Source organism: Leptonychotes weddellii, chromosome 3, assembly GCF_054177405.1.
Source record: "Leptonychotes weddellii isolate Sample4059 chromosome 3, ASM5417740v2, whole genome shotgun sequence".
Taxonomy (NCBI): domain Eukaryota; kingdom Metazoa; phylum Chordata; class Mammalia; order Carnivora; family Phocidae; genus Leptonychotes; species Leptonychotes weddellii.
This window is the reverse complement of record NC_138371.1, coordinates 31378301-31398759: the sequence shown is the minus strand read 5'-3', so window position 1 is coordinate 31398759 and position 20459 is coordinate 31378301. Positions and strand designations below refer to the sequence as shown.

General features: G+C 37.3%; 1 protein-coding gene and 2 long non-coding RNA genes across 7 annotated transcripts in view; 2 read left to right on the top strand and 1 right to left on the bottom strand.

Annotated features, from left to right (window-relative positions):
• The window catches only part of LOC145720744 (uncharacterized), a 253598-nt gene that overhangs the window by 53423 nt on the left and 179716 nt on the right, over window positions 1-20459 (top strand). The gene's annotated exons all lie outside the window — the stretch shown is intronic.
• The window catches only part of ORC2 (origin recognition complex subunit 2), a 45201-nt gene that overhangs the window by 9659 nt on the left and 15083 nt on the right, over window positions 1-20459 (bottom strand). For all 5 annotated transcript variants that reach the window (XM_081815351.1, XM_081815350.1, XM_081815355.1 and 2 more), the window contains exons 6-13: window positions 16192-16284; window positions 15614-15645; window positions 11924-11984; window positions 9639-9832; window positions 8083-8181; window positions 5224-5333; window positions 3038-3170; window positions 2124-2220 (exon numbers count right to left, since the gene is read on the bottom strand). In XM_081815351.1, the coding sequence (XP_081671477.1) occupies window positions 2124-2220; window positions 3038-3170; window positions 5224-5333; window positions 8083-8181; window positions 9639-9832; window positions 11924-11984; window positions 15614-15645; window positions 16192-16284 (819 nt within the window). The remainder of the gene's footprint in view (window positions 1-2123; window positions 2221-3037; window positions 3171-5223; window positions 5334-8082; window positions 8182-9638; window positions 9833-11923; window positions 11985-15613; window positions 15646-16191; window positions 16285-20459) is intronic.
• LOC145720750 (uncharacterized) lies at window positions 14130-20069 on the top strand. Its single transcript, XR_014143941.1, has 2 exons — window positions 14130-16179; window positions 19071-20069. It is a non-coding gene; the product is annotated as an uncharacterized LOC145720750 (long non-coding RNA).

Genomic DNA, 20459 nt, shown 5'->3' with positions numbered 1-20459 from the left:
GGCGCCTGGGTGGCTCAGTTGGTTAAGCGACTGCCTTCGGCTCAGGTCATGATCCTGGAGTCCCTGGATCGAGTCCCGCATCGGGCTCCCTGCTCGGCAGGGAGCCTGCTTCTCCCTCTGACCCTCCCCCCTCTCGTGTGCTCTCTGTCTCTCTCATTCTCTCTGTCTCAAATAAATAAATAAAATCTTTAAAAAAAAAAAAAAATAGGACATAACGGAGGATGAGCCTTTTAGACTAAATTTCTCTACCACTGGGGTTAGAGGGACAAGAGAGACAACACAGCAACAAAGATTCTGACAACATTTTGAAAGTCTAGAAGCCACCATAATCATCAGTATTTAAATTATATATAAACATTTCTATTTTATAGTTGAATTATACTTAAATGTTGACATATTTACATCATGTGCATTATACTATATATTTAATTGAATTGTGTAGTTATATATTCAAATTATATACCCATATGCAAATGTATATAATTACAATTTATATAATTACAAGTATGTTTTATATAAATATATAAAACAGGCATTATATATGAATATATACATATAAAATGACTTAGGCACCTATTTTCATGAGCATATAAACTATCAAAATTCTCCATCAGATTATTACTGTAGGTCCCATGCCCAGCATGGAGCCTCAGATAGGGCTTGAACTCACCACCCTGAGATCAAGACCTGAGCTGATATCAAGAGTCAGACACTTAACTGTCTGAGCCACCCAGGCATCCCACTCCTTTTAATTCTTAAGTGACTAGGGGCGCCTGGGTGGCTCAGTCGGTTAAGCGTCTGCCTTCAGCTCAGGTCATGATCCTGGGGTCCTGGGATGGAGTCCCGCATCGGGCTCCTTGCTCAGCAGGGAGTCTGTTTCTCCCTTTCACTCGCCTCTGTGCTCGCTCGCTCTCAAGTAAACAAAATCTTAAAAAACTCTTTAGTGACTGTCAACTGTTGGACCCTAAATCTTATTTTTAATTTTCTGAAATGCTCACATAGCTAAAACATTCACACCAAAAGAGTAACAAAAATGGGGCGCCTGGGTGGCTCGGTTGGTTAAGTGACTGCCTTCGCCTCAGGTCATGATCCCAGGGTCCTGGGATCGAGTCCCACATCGGGCTCCCCCTGCTCTGTGGGGAGCCTGGTTCTCCCTCTCCCTCTGCCTGCCATTCCCCCAGCTCTCTCTGTCAAATGAATAAATAAAATCTTTAAATGTTTTTTTCCATTCCACAGATTTTAGTGTATGAAACTATTCAAATGCAATGATATTTACTCCAATTAGAGAGATAAAAATGTTTTATAAAAATATTAAACAATATAAAAATACCAGAGATGCACCTATCACCTGGGGGCATTTCACATGGGCCAAGTAAAACCTGAAAACTATTCTGAAATAATAGGCTTTTGATTATACAAATTCAAGGGAGTATGAGCAATTCTTTCCTGTTAGGTATAAGTGAAGTTCACAGAAAAACTTCATGGAAAAAGAAAGGACAAATTATTTCAGAGAAATCTAAATCAGCATTTAGATAAGTGTTACTGAAATAATCCACATTTTTGTATACAATAATACAGATCTTCCTTGGTTTTAGATGGGGATATGTCCCAATAAACCCATCCTAACTTGAAAATATAAGTCGAAAATGCATTTAATACATTCAACCTACCAAACATCATAGCTTAGCCTAGCCCACCTTAAATGTACTCAGAATGCTTATGTTAGCCTACAGTTGGGCAAAAACACAAAGCCTATTTTATAATAGTGTTGAATGTCCCATGTAATTTATTGAATACTGAAATTTAAAAATAATGGTTGTATGGGTACAGAACAGTTGTAAGTTTATTGGTTATTTACTTTCATGCTCATGAGGCTGACTGGGAGCCGTGGCTCTCTGTCATTGCCCATCACAAGAAGAGTATGGTACCACATATCACTAGCCCAGGAAAAGATCAAAATTCGAAGTATGATTTCTAGTGAATGCATATTGCTTTTGCACCATCATAAAGTCAAAAAATGGTAAGTCAATCCATTTTAAGTTGGGGACCATCTACCTGTACATGAATAAGCAGAAGTGCACACTTAGCTTCACCCTAAAACGAGAGCATCTACTTCATGTTACCTTCTTTAAATTTGTTTACTATCCAGTCTAGCTGATCCAATACACTGCGGAAAGTACCCATATGATCGAGGACTTCTTCTGTTACAGAATTCAGGATCTGTATCATAAAAGTGCAAGAGGTACATCAATTACTACTTATTCTGTCATATAGGATAAATACAACTAACAAATCAATCCTTTTTTATAAGTTAAAAATGCATTTAGATTTCCCATCAAGTCTGAAAAACCACTTAAAAAATTCTACTGGTACTTAAGTATATCTAATTCATTTTTTGGCATAAGTTACAGCTAAAATGAAACATGGAAGAACAGCAAAGATGTATAGATCAGAGGGTAGCAAAATACCACCCCCCACCAATATGGGAAACATGAGAAAACCATAGATCTATCAAAGGAAACAAGATACAAACACTTTTAAAAAGGAATTAAAGACACTTTTAAAAAGGAATACTGCAGTGGTTAATATCCAGCACCAAAAGGTTTAGTTTTCAAATGATGAAAAGACATGAGCATTTGCACTGAAATGATCTATAATAAATGCATTATAAAACTACAAACTATTATTTATATTATTACTTTTAGAGTACCAAAGTGACATAAAAGCATAATAAAACTGAAGTTTTCCATAATCCTGTCTTTCAGAGAAGTACTGTTGGTATTTGGGATAGTAAACAAAACTAACATTTCTCTAAGATTTAATACATTTATCAGTTACAAAGTAGGAAATTCAGAGATGAGGATTCAAAGCTAGAACCCTGAGTCCAAACATATGTTCTTAAGCACTATGCAATTCTACTAGTGTAAAGGCTAAAAAAATTTGAATGTTCCAGAATGAGAAGTAGCATCCTCATTAATGTAGGGGTATGGATTGGCAGGGATATAATGTTGCTCCTTTTAACGTTTTTGAAACTTACTGATTTCACACTTATTCCAGGAAAGAAGCCGTTGATGACAACGTGAATGGAATCTTGCAGCACAGTGGTTCGAAACCTTTCTAGTAAATCTCTCTTAGAACCCAAACCATAAAGCACAATGTTGAACCCCAGGCTGTTAGGAAAGATAGCATTCATGAAATTAAAGTTTGGTACCTCTTACTTTTTTATAATCAACTAGTTTCTTTAAGTTGATAAAGAATATGGAAAGGACTAAGATGACTAAGTAACTACATTGATTCCCAGCTTATACACAGTAGAAGCACAGTTTTATTATCTGTACACCAAACTTCAGTTCCAACTTCAGTAGCTTTCTTTCCAGCTCTTTATTACCTTTCAAGTGATGGCTGGCTGGAGGTAAGGAGAACAGCAGGGACAAGGCACTAACAGTTCCACAGGCTGAAGCAGAGTTTTAATTGATAGATTAAACAGGAAACGTTAGCAGAGGCCAGGTCACAAAAGTCTTAAGTCAACTAAGACATTAATTAAATTTTATTTCAAGGACAATGACCATTTAAAAGTAATTACTCAGGTGTTAACTGAAATGTTTTAAGTAGAAAAGTAGCATGATATTTTCAGGAAGCTAGTACTGGCTGAACAGGGGGAACGGACAGAAGGAGAGACAAAACTGCCAAAAACTATGGACCTGAATTAGGTGTTATGGAGAAAAATAGTAGTTGTCAAGAGCTTTACATATCCAATCAATAGGATTTGGAGAGTGGTTAGATGTGGAAGGTGAGGGAAAGAGTATTTCAGAATAACTTGTTTTATTGGCATGGGCAACTACATGAATGGGGTGACATTCATTGTGCCAGGGTGCAGGGGCAGATGGGAATGATGGATTTAAGAGGAGTTAAGTTTTATGTATATTGAATTATTTACAGGACATCCACATGGAAACCTCCAACATACATTGAGATACCCATATCTGCTGCCAAGGAGTGATACCTGGGCTGGGCCGGAGATACAATTATGGGAGTTTTTCACATGCAAAAAGCAACAAAAGCCAAGGGACTAAGAAGATCCAGAACACCAAGCACTATGGGTCAAACTAAAGCTTGACTCCATGATTGTTCATAGAGGTCAATCAGAAACAGTATTTACGTGATGCTCTGTAGCATTGCAGGGGAGCCTAGAAATAGAAGAAAAGCAACAGCCCCCAAGTAGAGATTAGCAAGGTAGCAGCAGCAGAAAAAAAGGGAATTCAGAGAGTTGGCAATTCTATTGAAGTAGTTGACTGAGGTCTAGGCTGCGAAGCAAAGCTGAACAAGTTATCAGAGTTGACATACTGGAAGGAGGAATTGGTCTCTGGGGGATGGGATCAGAGTGAAGAGCTACTTTACAAATTTATAATGAACAGATCTATAACTAGTTATTGAGAGAAGCTGAGGTCCTAGCAGGGAAGGTAAGCATAACACTCTGATGTATTATTGGCAAAAGAAAACCAGGATCAATGGGGAAAATTGTGCCAATTTCTGTTTTTATTGCTTGGTGGACCTGCCTTCTTACTTATTCCAGTGACTATGTAACTGTGAGTATACATTTACAGTAGCATACTTTTTGAGCACTTCCTTATACTAAGATCCTTTTTAATAAAAGTATAAAAGTGATTATAGTAAAAAAAAGTTTTAATAATTCTTCTAGTTATTTTAATGAAGTATCTGAAAAATGGTAAAATTGAAAAAGTATTCTAAGAAATAATTTTAAAATGGTAGAATAATGTTATAGGACAGATATCACAAAATTCTGAAGATCTATAGTACATGAAAATAGAATGAGATTAAAATAAACTTTCTTTTTAGGAACTTTGCTGTGGAAAACTGGACTTAAATGTCACTGATATTATCAATCTTGACAAATTAGATTTTCAAATACTTTTATAAGTAGTAACTTAGAATTCTAAGAAATTCTTAAGTTATTTTACCAGTGGCTTTCACATCTGATAAATTTAGACACATTTCTTGAAAACTAGAATTTAAGATGAGTCATACAATATGAAATTTCTACATGTGAATCATAAAATTAGGAAAATACCTATTTTTTTCAAATTTTTATATATAAAAAATATTATCAAGTTGATTGTAAAAAGAAAACTCAATGTTAAATTGCTTTAACACATATAAATATGTTGTTATTTTACAAGGGTATGAAATAATAATAGTACATACCGTAACTGCAACATCCATTTATAAAATAATTGTTCATATTGTTGATTTAGTTGTTTAAGTTCAGCAGAAAAGGAAGGAGAAACTTTGCTCAGTAAGTTATGCAAAGTTTGCTTTAAAAAAAAAAAGAAGGGAAGAAAATCATTCTCAAACCATTTACATCAAAATCAATCCAAACTAAAAATACTTCACTAGAGGTAGAGGTTAAAAAGGGGCCATTAGTGGAAATATTACTGTAATCAGGTTTGGTAATGAGTGCATCAACTGAATACACATAATATTTCAAGTATGATTTAAGTATTTGTTTTCTTTAAAAAATTTTTTCTTAGCGCGAGATCAAGAGCGAGAGAGAGCGAGCATGTGCGTGAGTGCAGGGGGAGGGGCAGAGGGAGAGGGAACGAGAGAATCCCAAGCAGGCTCCATGCCTAGTGTGGAGCCCAACACGGTACTCAATCCCACAACCCTGAAATCATGACCCCAACCAAAACCAAGAGCCAGATGCCCAACCAAATGAGTTACCCCTGGCACCCGTTTTCTTAAAAATTTTTAAGTACTGTTTTCAGTACAAATATATAACAGTAAAGAATTTCCCAAGTTTTATCTAGAACCATTTCTATGATTATAAATTCCAAACATAAGGCTTTAATTTCTAAAAAGATCATTACCATAAGGAGATGATTAAACCTGCCTCCTGGCTTTTACAACAAATCCAGACAGATTTTTAAAAACCTATGAATTTGATGAAATGTGAAAGCTTATGGTAACAGTGAAATATGAATTCCCAGAAAACAGTAAAAGTTCTTTATAATTTACCATTATCACTAGTAAAATAAACTTGTATCATTGTTTCTCTTCCAAAAGCTTTTTTTTTTTTTTTTAAGTAGGCTCCATGCCTACCACAGGGCTTGAACTCATGACCCTGAGATCAAGCAAGACCTGATGTCAAGTCAGACTCTCTTCTGACTGAACCACCCAGATGCCCCATTAACGTTTGATTTTTTTTTTAACTTTTATTCATTAAGTGATCTCTATCCTCAACGTGGGGCTCAAACCAATGACCCCAAGATCAAGGGTCACAGATGCCAACCAGGTACTCCCTAAAAGCTTCTTCTAACAAATCCATCTTTGATAAGTACAGCAGTTTTTTGGTTTTTTCTTTTAGATTTTATTTTTAAGAGGCACCTGGGTGGCTCAGTTGGATAAGCATCCAACTCTTGATCTCAGCCCAGTTCTTGATCTCAGGGTCGTGAAAGTGTGAAGAGGACTTAAAATTAAATAAGTAAGTAAGTAAATAAGATTTTATTTTATTTTATTTTTTTAAGATTTTATTTATTTATTTGAGAGAGAGAGAGAATGAGAGACAGAGAGCATGAGAGGGAGGAGGGTCAGAGGGAGAAGCAGACTCCCTGCCGAGCAGGGAGCCCGATGCGGGACTCGATCCCGGGACTCCAGGATCATAACCTGAGCCGAAGGCAGTCGCTTAACCAACTGAGCCACCCAGGCGCCCAAGATTTTATTTTTAAGTAATCTCCACACCCAATGTGGGACTCAAACTCACAATCCCGAGATCAAGAGTCACATGCTCTACTGACTGAGCCAGCCAGACACCCCAATATGGTAAAGTTTTTTAAAGGATAACGTAAATAAACTGAGAAAGGTACATTGCCCTGTACCCAAAACTTAGAAATTCATGCTGGTGAATCAAACACAGCTCACTTTCTGAAATGAAAACTCTAGCAAAAAGCTGTATATGCATTTTACTTTGGCGCTACCATGTTTCCATGATTCTATCCCTTAAGTAAAATATTTTTTTAATACTAAAGGGTCGAGTTGGTTAGCTATGTCCACAGTCAATGAAAGACCTTCCCTTCCCTCATTATTGGTAACAACTGTTCCTTTCATTTTAGGTCTTTCAGCATCTCAGTCCTATGAAATCCTGCTTTGACTCTAGACCCATGTATCCTTCTCCCATGTTGCTTATATAGAAATACATGCACTAAGCAGATGTTAGTTCTGTCTGCTCCCTGGAACAACTTGGCTTCTTGACATGTTTTCAGCTAGTCTCTGATCTGAATCTGATTACCAATAAGCCAGGTAACAAAAACAACCATATAGCATCAGGTCTTCTAGGTCATAGCAGCTTACCCTATATTCTCCTCTTTTCTGTATCTGTGAAAAGCCCTGTATACCTTAGAAAATTGCAAAAATTCTAGTTTACAAGTAATAAGTCTCAATACACTTTGAGCCAATAACAATTTCTTCTTGACTCAGATTGTCAACCTCACTTTCTACTCAAAGATTTTCTCACTCAATTGAGTTCTGTCTTGTCTCTCAGGGAGGTATCAGTCAAAACCCTGAATATAACTGGTATTTTTTATAAAATAAGATACCAGAACCATAGTATATAGTAACCTTGTTACCTTACAGTACTGAGCAGGTTTTTCCATAATATCAAGAAGCAGATCTGCTCTGCTCTTTGCAAGGTTTGTAACTAAAAGAGTCAGGTCACAGTCTATTTTACAACCAGTGTGCAGTTCAATGAATATGTGGGTTAAAGAATAACAGATTAATGCTACATGGATATCAAAGAAACTATGGCCTGATGATTATCATAAATCCTGAAGAAATGATAAAGTAATTAGAGAAAAAAAATTTAATTATAGTATGTCAAACAGAATTCAAGTGAACCATTTACCATTTTATATAATAAAATATGTAATAGGTCACATTAATTTGTGTTTCATTTTATCAGGACAATAATTCTGTTTGTGTAAACTTACCCTTCAAATTTGTTGTTTATGCAGTGTACTTTTTAGCTCACAATAAAAAAAAAAATGTAGAAGTAACTTCCTTACAACATACCTGATCCAGTTTAGCTCGCTTTAGTTTCTGCAGTGTTCTGTCAGAGGTTAAAACTTTTGAACTGCTATGAGCTTCAAAATATTCTTCTACCAAATCACTCTGAAAGTGGATAGAGCAAAATCAATTCTTAGTTTCAGATATTTTTAAACATTTTTTAAAATTATTTTTTTTAAGATTTTATTTATTTGAGAGGGGGAGGGAGAGAGGAGGAGAGAGAGAGAGAGAGAGAGTGTGCATGCAAGCAAGAGCACAAGAGGTGGGGGAGGGACAAGCAGACTCCCCACTGAGTAGGGAGCCTGATGCAGGGCTCAATCCCAGGATCCTGGGATCATGACCTGAGCCGGAAGGCAGCCACTTAACCAACTGAGCCACCCAGGCATCCCTAGATGTTTGTTTTATACCAAAACTAGACAGTAACATTAGCATAAAATAGGATATGTGAAATTCTTTATTTGGCACCACTTTCTTTTTGAAGCAACAATTCAGATTAAGGAACAAGGACATTTACTTCTAGTAGGAAAACTGAGTAACTCTTAGGGGTCATAAAAGTTAAAGAAATGACTAAATTGAAGTAGTCTGAAACGATTCCTAAGTTCCAACATAAAAACTCCAACATAAAATTTCCATTCAGACTTAAAGAAAAGGGAGTTTTACCTATCGGGACCTTCATTTTGCCTCACAGTTCTAACAAATCCTTTAACATCAGGACAGTCGAAGAACTGAAAATGAGGAGGATATCAACAGTAAAGTAAAAGACCTGCCTACCGTTCCAGTAAAATGGCTCACTACTTGTTCTGCGGACTTGGGGCAGGACTAACCTCCATGGTGGTAAGAAGGGATGGAAAACCTTTCAAGCAGTAGGCTTCCTAGACTACTCTGAATCTTTTTTTTTTTTTTAAAGATTTTATTTATTTATTTAACAGAGAGAGACACAGTGAGAGAGGGAACACAAGCAGGGGGAGTGGGAGAGGGAGAAGCAGGCTCCCTGCTGAGCAGGGAGCCCGATGCGGGGCTCGATCCCAGGACCCTGGGATCATGACCTGAGCTGAAGGCAGACGCTTAACCGACTGAGCCACCCAGGCGCCCCTACTCTGAATCTTTATACAGAACACCAGATAATTAGTCTTTTCTCAGGCCATGGTGCATACAATGTTCTTCCAAACAACTCAACATGGATCCACAGCCACTTCACTTACTATTTATATTGACTTGAATATATCAACAATGTTCCAAAAACAAAACTATATAAAAAGTATTCACTGAGAAGTTTTGCTTCCAATTATCCAATCAAAATTTATTTAAAAGCTCATTTTTATACAACTGAATTGAGATGTCACCTTTAGCATACGGCACTGATACATGAATATGAATGCAGACAGGCCAAAATAGAAAGTTCAGAAATAGATGCAAATATAGATAGGCATTTATGCAAAAGGCTGAGAAAATATAGAAGTAAAGAAAAATTATGTTGATCCCCCATTTGAATCTCTTCTTTTAGGGTAGCTTAGCTTTAAGATACTACATAATTTTTCTTTAAGGTTAAAGACTCCACTTACTGTTTTATCTCTTTTCATTTTCTTAGAAGGTGTTTCTTTGCAAATAGGAGCTGAAAGGGCTCTATTCTGAGATGGAATCTTTTGGCTCAATATGACTTCATTAGTGTCCTCTTCATATTCTTGTGCAACCCCGTCATCATCTTCTGAGTTGGAAGCAGAATATTCACTTTCACTGTCAGAATGAGACCTTGGAACTGTGGGGGGGAAAGCAATTGGGAAAATTTGACAGTCTGACAAGAAAGGCACTGAAGGGTAATGGAAAGAGTGTGGACTTTGAAATAAGAGAATTTCACTCCTGGTTTTGTCATTACTTGCTGATGATTTCACCAGTGCTAGTTATTATGTAAAGTTTTCTGAGCACCAGTTTCCTCATTTATCAAATGAGGCTCATAGTGCCTAATTTAATGAACCATTGGGAAGATCACTTTGAAAGATATGTAAAGCAACCAACAATGCCTCACACCCAGGAACTGTGGCCGAAACTGTCAATCATACATAGTATCATTTCTTTTCTTCTTCCTTGCTAACGAACTCCAATTTTGTAAAATGTGGCAATGTGTCTCACCCTAAGGAATAAATAATCATGGTAATTATCTTTTCCTCTGCCAGATACTTGTTTTCCCAGCCTCTTTTGCAACCAGGATTGGCTATGTAACCCTCCGATCAATGAAACTTGAGGGGAAATTAGAAGCTTCTGGGAAAGATTTCTCTCACTTATAGAGGGAAAGCCCCTTATTTATACCAATAGCTTAGAGGTAAAGAAGCCATTTGCAATATGAAGCATCAAACCTAAAGATGAAAAATGCTGATGGGAGAACAAGAAGATTGGAAGAACGTAGGTCCTTTCTGACACTGCTGACTTACCTCAACCATGGAACGGTGTATCCCTAGATTGTTCGTATCACATCGACTTTTCATGATGTGAGATAATTGTCTAAGGCTTAAGCCATTATTGTAGAATTTTCTGTTGCTGCCTATACAGAAAATGCCATCCTAACTGACTCCATAAATGGTAGCTACTATTTTAAGTATTACTAATACATAGGACATTCCATCCCAGAGCTGATACAAGAATTTTATTTTTAAACAAACCATAGCAACCTCCACTACTCCCCAGAAATAATAAAGCTAGTTTTATACTCATAAAGTAAGGACAAAACTAGTTTTATACTCAACAAATAAGTATAAAACTTTTATAAAAAGTTAACTTCCAAAATATGAGTGAAAGAACTTTAACCAAATCAGTGTAGCAATTCTGAACAACAGATATATTTCAGAATATCTAGAGTCAGCATATAATAAATATAGATCTAAAGGAAGAAAAAAAAAAGGACTTGATTTTGTGGGCATATACTTTAGCAGATTCATATTTGCACTGACTGCTGCCCATGGTAGATGCATGGGTTAGAAGTAGCAGGAGGAACCAGAAAATGCTTCCACCTCATTTACATGTATACCTCTTACATGTTTGGTGGTGACTGAGAAGGAAGAGGAAATTTTCCTACTCTCTAAAAAGGATGATTCTTGATCTCAGGGTCATGAGTTCAAGCCCCATGGTGGGCCTAGAGCTTACTTAAAAAAAAAAGATAGGGGCACCTGGGTGGCTCAGTCAGTTGGGCATCCGACTCACTCTTGATTTCGGCTCAGGTCCTCATCTCAGGATGGTGAGATGGAGCCCCACATAGAGCTCCGGAGCTCCACGCTCCACAGGGAGTCAGCTTCCCCCACCCCCCAGCCCCATGCACTCTCTCAAATGAATAAATCTTTATTTTTTTTTTTAAAGATTTTATTTATTTATTTGACAGAGAGACAGCGAGTGCAGGAACACAAGCAGGGGGAGTGGGAGAGGGAGAAGTAGGCTTCCCGCTGAGCAGGGAGCCCAATGTGGGGCTCGATCCCAGGATCCTGGGGTCATGACCTGAGCCAAAGGCAGACACTTAACCAACTGAGCCACCCAGGTGCCCCTCAAATGAATAAATCTTTAAAAAAATAAATTTTAAAAAAAGATAACAACAGCTAACACCTGTGAAACACATATCAAGGTCAAGCACTATACTAAGCACTTCTGACATCTTTTATTTCCATTATTCTCAGAACAGCTCCAGGGCTATGACAATTATTATCCCTATTTTGTAAATGAAAAACCTAAGCCACACAGAGGTCTCAGTAAGTGGCAGGCCAAAGACAAAAAACAAGCAGTCTAAGACTAGAACCTATACACTAAACCATCACTGCCCCCTTTTAGGTGCTTTTTATAAAAACTCAGTTTAAAAAGAAATACATACCTATTAATCTTTTCCTTAGACCACTAGGTGCTGTCGACAGAAATTCACTTTTATCGCTGTTCTGTTTAAAAATAAAGCAAAACAGTTTCAATAATCAAATCATAATGATGACATGTAAATTAATGATGGATGAGTGGAAGAGGCTAGACAAGAAAAATATTTCGTTTTCATTAGACTACCTTGTAATTAGAAGACAATGACAAACGACTCTGTTAGGAAAAAACAGCAGAAAGCAACAAAAACAATACAACAAATTCCAAAGGATTCCTAGAGTGATTGTAGAAGTTGTATTCCAGACATCTATAAAGTACTTTTTATTATGTAAAGAAAAAAACATAAGTATATGAAGAATTAGCCTTTTGAACCACTTTCACCCATCAGACTAGCAGAATATTTCTTTTTTAAAAATTGATAATATCCAGGGCGCCTGGGTGGCTCAGTTGGTTAAGCGACTGCCTTCGGCTCAGGTCATGATCCTGGAGTCCCTGGATCGAGTCCCGCATCGGGCTCCCTGCTTGGCAGGGAGTCTGCTTCTCCCTCTGACCCTCCCCCCTCTCATGTGCTCTCTCTCATTCTTTCTCTCTGTCAAATAAATAAATAAAATCTTTAAAAAAAAAAATTGATAATATCCAAAAAAAAAAAAAAAAATTCTCGAAAAAATTGATAATATCCAGTGATAATGAGTAAGTGAAGAAATGGGCACTCCTATGCATATGGCAGTGGGCCTTTTAATGTGCTTGAAATTTACTTGTGTTAAAGTATTACCTTCTGTGAGGAGGAAAGAGATCTATACATTTTACTCCATTATGTTAAAATTTTTTGAACACTACAGACATATAAAGTCTGTTTTTCTTTTCCTCACAGAATATAATACTCTAACACCAAGAAATTTCTGGCACATTAAAATGCCCACTGTTGTATACATGTTAATTTTTAACAGTATTGATAAAAAGATAAATTCCCTGTGTTATTTTGGCAATATGAAATTATGACGAAAAATTGAAGTCTATTGTCTTGTGATAGGTTGTTGGTGCTAGTTTCAAATGTTAATACATTCTGATTTGGGATATTAAGAACAGTACTATAGGGGCGCCTGGGTGGCTCAGTCGTTAAGCATCTGCCTTCGGCTCAGGTCAAGATCCCAGGGTCCTGGGATAGAGTCCCGCATCGGGCTCCCTGCTCAGCGGGAAGCCTGCTTCTCCCTCTCCCACTCCCCCTGCTTGTGTTCCCTCTCTCGCTGTCTCTCTGTCAGATAAATAAATAAAATCTTAAAAAAAAAAAAGTACTATAATAAATGAACTGAGCCCAATGGGTTTATAAAGTATACAAACTTTCTTGATCCAGATCCTTAAAAAATGTTTTTATATTTTGCACATCTTGATCCACATGTGCACACAGTATACAACTGAAACAATTTATTATGAAATAATACTTACAAAATAGACATTTTCAATTTTATTCTATCTCATTTTTTAAACTGCAGGTCATAAACTCATCTCAAGACTGAAAGTTGAGACAGCCTGCCTCCATACAGATTAATTATCAGGTATGAGAACACCTGTGTCAAAATAACCATTTTGGAAAATTCTTGCTCAAAAAGGTAAGGCTATAAACTAATAAATAACTTCAGTGTTTGCTACAGAAAGTTTTGCAAACTAACTTATCTAGACAGTTTGCTCATTTGGGCAACCTGTTTTCCCATCAGGATAATAGATGACTCAGCAGGGCAACAAGTTTATCAAACAATAGTTCATTCATCAGGACTCAGTTTAAGACCCTCTCTTTTAATTCTTAATCGCAGGAAACAAACTGAGGGTTGCTGGAATGGGGGGTGGGGTGGGAGGGATGGGGTGACTGGGTGATAGACACTGGGGAGGGTATGTGCTCTGGTAAGCGCTGTGAATTGTGCAAGACTGTTGAATCTCAGATCTGTATCTCTGAAACAAATAATGCAATATATGTTAAGAAAAAAAAAAAAGAAGAAGAAGAAGGTAGCAGGAGGGGAAGAATGAAGCGGGGGAAATCGGAGGGGTAGACGAACCATGAGAGATGATGGACTCTGAAAAACAAACTGAGGGTTCTAGAGGGGAGGGGGTGGGAGGATGGGTTAGCCTGGTGGTGGGTATTGAGGAGGGCACATTATGCATGGAGCACAGGGTGTTATGCACAAACAATGAATCATGGAACACTACATCTAAAACTAATGATGTAATGTATGGGGATTAACATAAGAAAAATAAATAAATAAATAAATAAAAATTAAAAAAAAAAAAAAAGACCCTCTCTTTTCTGTGTCCACCAATCCTCAAATATCTTGTAATGAGTTTTGTCTTATATCAGTTTCCCATCTTGATAGCTGTGCCTGAAGCCTTTTGAGTCCAGATCCCCAAGCCCTATACATATTCTCTCCTGAACCCCGTCCCTTCTAAGTGCACTAAGACTGCCACTGGGATGTTGTCTCTTACTGTGGTAGGTTTTCTGATGGTTTCTTGGGGTAATTGACAAGATCCACTTATGTGTTGTGATCCACACCTTGAAAAAGAACGTGCTAATATATCTATATTCTTGACTGGATTATGGGAATGAGTTTTATTCTTTCATAGTGATACAGTATACAAGATATAATACAGGAAAAAAGCATTATCAAAGACAAAAGAGGCTCTAACATGTCTAATCGCACATCTAGACTTGCCTAAATAGGACATTTGCACACCATGGCCCTGAATGTCTATACTCATTCTTATAAGGGGTTCCCCAAACTTAGCCTATGCACAATTCCAGGCATGTCTAAATTTATAGCCATCCAAGCCTGGACACACTCACCACTCACCACTCACATACTCATTGTTCTGGATTCGTCCATGCCCATCTGGGCTTGCTCATATCCAGACAGGGCCACTTGACAAGGCATAATGAAAAAACAAAATCACAAAAACACAAAGGAGAGGATAAAAATTGTCAATTCTTTTCAGCTACCCTAGAACAAATTTACCAAAACCAACTTTGTTTTTGTTTTTTTTTAAAGATTTTATTTTATTTATTTGAGAGAGAGAGAATGAGAGACAGAGAGCATGAGAGGGAGGAGGGTCAGAGGGAGAAGCAGACTCCCTGCCGAGCAGGGAGCCAGATGCGGGACTCGATCCAGGGACTCCAGGATCATGACCTGAGCCGAAGGCAGTCGCTTAACCAACTGAGCCACCCAGGCGCCCCCAACTTTGTTTTCAAATGTAAATTATGAAAGGATATATTAATGGATTTAATGGATCTTGGCATTAGTCCCTCAAGAAACAAAAGAACACTATGTATAAAAGCAAAGCAAAGCAAAACCAAACCAAACCAAACCCATAAAATTTCCAGGCCAGCTCTACTAAGATGAAAATACCCAGGGATAGTTCTGACATAGAAACGGCACAGCAGGGGCGCCTGGGTGGCTCAGACGGTTAAGCGTCTCTACACAGCAGTTGGGTGTAGAAGACCTGGCTTCATTTTTCATCTTTTCTCCTTCCCAGTTAGATGAACTTAAGACAAGTCACTTCACCTCTCTGAACCTCAGATGCTTCATCTGATATAAGGTGTCTAATTGGCAAATACCTGTAACTTGTAAAGCACTATATAAATTAAGAGATGAAGTGGCTATTTTTCATGTCCTTGTAACACTAAAGTTTTTGCTTATTTTCAGTCATTGCTTACCTTCAACTGAACTTTGTCTGAAGCAGAATGCCCTAAAGAATAAAACAAAAAGGCATTACTTACCATAAGTACTTCAATTTTCATCTAGTCTAGTGTCATTAAACTGCTCCACAATTCTCCACCAACTGTGACTTCCAAACCCCCAAAGCCTTATTTCAAATAGAATGTGGCTAAAGCAAATCCTCCATGAACACTTGGCTTACTCAAGCAAATGATAATAGGGTTTTTTTTTTAATTAACATATAATGTATTATTTGTTTCAGGGGTACAGGTCTGTGATTCGACAGTCTTACACAACACACAGCGCTCACCACAACACATACCCTCCGATAATAGGGTTTTAAGAGTGTTTCTAATTGGCCCTGTCAATTTGCACAACTTCTATCAGCAGTTATTTCCCCCTTTTATTGATAGCTAAATATGGGCATACTAAGGCACAAATTGGGTATTAACTGCATTTTGTTGAATGAATTTTCAGAACAGAAAAGAATATATAACAATGCATTTAGACAAGGAATTCAAGCATAACTTGAAGCAACTATGAAAACTCTATTCAAAGAACTGAGGTAAAATCTTACCCTTACTACACTGAGGAATGTTTATCATAATTTCAGGATCATTCTTCAAACTGAATGAAACATTTTTTCTTGGTGTTTTTGCTAGTTCTGAAGCTGTAAACAGACAAAAGAAATATATAAAACAATCTTTAATGGATGACAGCAGATGAAGGGGGAAAGAGCTTTATTTCACTTATAAAGCTCTTTTTTTTAAAAAAGATTCATTTATTTTAGATGGAGAGAGAGAGACAGAGCGCACATGTGCTCAAGAGTACGGGGAGGGGTGGAGGGAGAGAATCTTCAAGCAGACTCCCACTGAGTGCAGAGCCTGACGTGGGACTCAATCCCATGACCCATGAGACCTGAGCCAAGATCAAGAGTTGGTTGCTTAACCAACTGAGCCACCCAGGTGCCCTTCGCTTACATAAATTCTTAGGGGAAAAAAAAAGAAACCTGCCTGCTACTATTACCAGGAAGATAAATAAACCTACCCATATTAAGAGTACTGCCTCTTACCTTCATTTGCTATGTTCCAAGCATCTTAAGTCTTCTTTCAATTATCTACAGGTGTCTCAAGAAAATACAAATAAACAGTTTTGACCTTACTGCTTTCTGTAATTGTCATTCTCTCTCCCTCTCCTCTCCATAGGCAATTTTACACTCTTTCCATTTCTTTAACATATATATTTGAGGCATATCTTTCCTAGGGGTAAGAATGGCCAGAAAATAGGATCTAAAATCAAATGGAAGCTGTGTATATTTAAAATTTTATGCTTTAAAAACTCTTAAATCTCCCATCACATGTGGTATATTTTATTTTGTGTCTAAAACTCTATAATACATGTGAATAACATATAAAATTTAATATAGCATTGAACAGATGGCTGTTTCTTCAATTAAATAGTTGGCTTCTAAAATATAGGGCCATTTTAAAGGAAAACTAAAATCTTTACCTTTAAAGATACTTACTTTCTCAGTAGCGTGAGAGGCATGTGGAATGAAGCCTAACTAAGGAATAGATTTATATTTCCCAATTTAACACACACTGGCACGTTGTTCACTGAGAAGAAAGTGAACATTATATCCCCATTTTTTTTAAAGGAGAAAGTACACTTCAATTTGTGTAAGTTAAAGCCACTTTACTCAAACTCTTCCTGTTTCACAGTTTTATCCTCCAAACTTGAAATTGATCCAAAATACTCTGACAGTCCCCACAAATGTACTGCCTTCTTTTTTAACTAACCTCCTCAGTCTTCTGTATCATTCACTAGAGGTTTTTTTTTTTCTTTCTTTGAAATTATTCCTGCGTTTGGGTTCTATGACATTATTCCGGCCCCCAGCTATTGCTGGTAGCTATTCCATCTCTTCCCTGCTGTCTCCTCTACACATTCTCTCTCTAAGTATGCCTAAAAATCAGCCCTTTGCTTTCTCTTTACACCAGAATAATGTACTATGTTTGGATTAAAGGCTGTTGACCCAAAGGATAGGAAAAAAAAAACTTCACATCAACAAAAAGCGACATAAGCACAAAGTAATTTAGCTGGGATCATTTTGGTTATATGTTGCAACATGGAAAAATTCTGTTTTTAAGTAACTATTAAACTACAAAAGGGAAGGAAAAGGAAGAATTGAAGAGGAAAAAGAATAAAAGACAGTTAATCACATATGGCTATTGACTCTACTAATAAAATTGGGGCATATATTCTGTATCTTTTTCATTTTTCTAATAATTCATTTGTATTGTATTTTACACAACTGGCCTGCAACATATTGGAAATTTTATTTATTCATTTTTAAAGATTTTATTTATTTATTTTGATAGAGAGAGAGACAGAGAGAGAGGGAACACAAGCAGGGGGAGTGGGAGAGGGAGAAGCAGGCTTCCCAGTGAGCAGAGAGCCCGACTAGGGGCTCAATCCCAGGACCCTGGGATCATGACCAGAGCCTAAGGCAGACGCTTAACGACTGAGCCACCCAGGGGCCCCATATTGGAAATTTTAAAATAAAATTTTAAAATCTTTGCCTTCTCATTAGGCTATTATTTATCCTATCATCCAATCTATTTTTAATTTCCTAAAGTCATCCCTTTCTACAGGCTCACTGAACTCCTTACTGTCCTCTACTTGGTACTTCTACCTTTGCTCTTTTGTTTGCATTAATTTACTCATCCCAAACATGTATTTTAAAAAGCCTCCCTGTCTAACTCCTATATCTAGTCCTATATCTTCATTAGCCCAATTATATTTAATCATCCATACACAGTAATATACGATTTTATGGCAGGTTAGAGTTATTCAAAAAATACTAAGGCTGGGGCACCTGGGTGGTTTAGTTGGTTAAGTGTCTGACTTTGGCTCAGGTCATGATATCGGCATCCTGATACCAAGCCCTGCATCGGGATCTGTGCTTCTCCCTTTCCCGCTCCCTCGGCCTCTGCCCCTGCTCGCACTCTCTCTCAAATAAATAAAATCTTTTTTTTTTTTAAAGATTTTATTTATTTATTTGTCAGAGAGAGAGAGTGCATGCACAAGCAGGGGGAGCGGGCAGAAGGAGAAGCAGGCTCCCCGTGGAGCAAGGAGCACAATGTGGGACTCAATCCCAGGACCCCGGGATCATGACCTGAGCCGAAGGCAGACACTTAACCAACTGAGCCACCCAGGCGTCCTTCAAATAAATAAAACCTTTAAAAAAAAAAATACTAAGGCCTTCTACTTCACTGATATAATCAGATGTAAACACAATTAGCAACAATACTTAGTAAGTCAAAGAAACTCTTTAAAGAGCATTACAACTAAACATGAGTCCTAACTAAATAGATTTTAGAAAGTATGATCAATCTCAAATTAACCAGAAAACCATCTTTTCATGACTGTATATATTTTTTCTTTTTAAAATTTCAGAGAGAGAGAGAGCACAAGCAGGGGGAGCGGGAGGAGAAGCAGGCTCCCCGCTGGATAGGGAGCCCAATGTGGGGCTCTATCCCAGGACCCTGGCATCATGACCTGAGCTGAAGGCAGACGCCCAACCGACTGAGCCACCCAGGCGCCCCCATGACTATATATTTCTTTCATTTATGATGACAGAAATATACAACATAACAATGCTTAAGTTTCCTGCAGCCCATATAATGTAAGACATACATCATGGTTATTATATGCATGTTGATTATCTACTTGGAGAACTTCTACTTGATTACTTTTCTGAGGCTCCTCTCCACTATTAGTTCTCTTTCTCCAATGTTCTTTGTCCTATTTCATGGTTCTGGGGTTTCAGGTTAGTCTTGGTGTCTATCTGATCCTTTCTCTAATAATTGTTTTAACATTTATTCTCTGGTTTCCCAGAGATCCTACTCAGAATGCAGTCATTTTTTACAGGTTGAAAAACTTTCAATTTCTTGATGTGGATTATAAACACTAAGAAACAGATCAGTTAATGTAAATTATTGTACATACCATGCTAGCTTCAAAATTAATAATGAATTTCGTATTATACCTTTTGGAAAAACTGAATTTTGCAAGTGATTAAACATTATTATGTTCTAAACATAGGTCTTATAATTACTTATATGTCCCTCATCAGTGTCAACACTTAAGTTTTTCACTTGATCTTGAATGTTTACCTGGTTACTGGCCAGAATGATTGCATAAAAATACACCACTTCAGAAATATATGTTGGTGTTCTGTAATTATACATTATAAGCCCTATTAAACAACTATTACATTTTACCGGGTAGTTAATTATTATTCCCTTACTCTTGACTTCTTGGTGTTCCCAAACCTTCATATACTTATGGACCTCAATTTTCAAACTGCTTTCACATGTTATTTCCCTTCCTCAAAGCTTTCAAATCTGACCCCTCATACCACAGAACCCAAATAAAGTGCCGTCTGAATTTTAACTGGATTGACAGTTTAATTTTAATGTTAAATGTAATTTATTTTAGTCTGGTTTTTCTAAAAATCAGTAATTCATGTGTAATTAGTGTAAGTGGCAAATTGAGTACGAAAATGTCACAATAGCCCATTTGTAACAATTTTATAATTTACGACAATATATTTTTCTTTTCTTTTAAAGATTTTATTTATTTATTTGACAGAGAGAGACACAGCAAGAGAGGGAACACAAGCAGGGGGAGTGGGAAAGGGAGAAGTAGGCCTCCTGCCAAGCAGGGAGCCCGATGCGGGGCTCAATCCCAGGACCCCGGGATCATGACCTGAGCCGAAGGCAGATGCTTAATGACTGAGCCACCCAGGGGCCCCTACAATACATTTTTCTATACATAGCATAA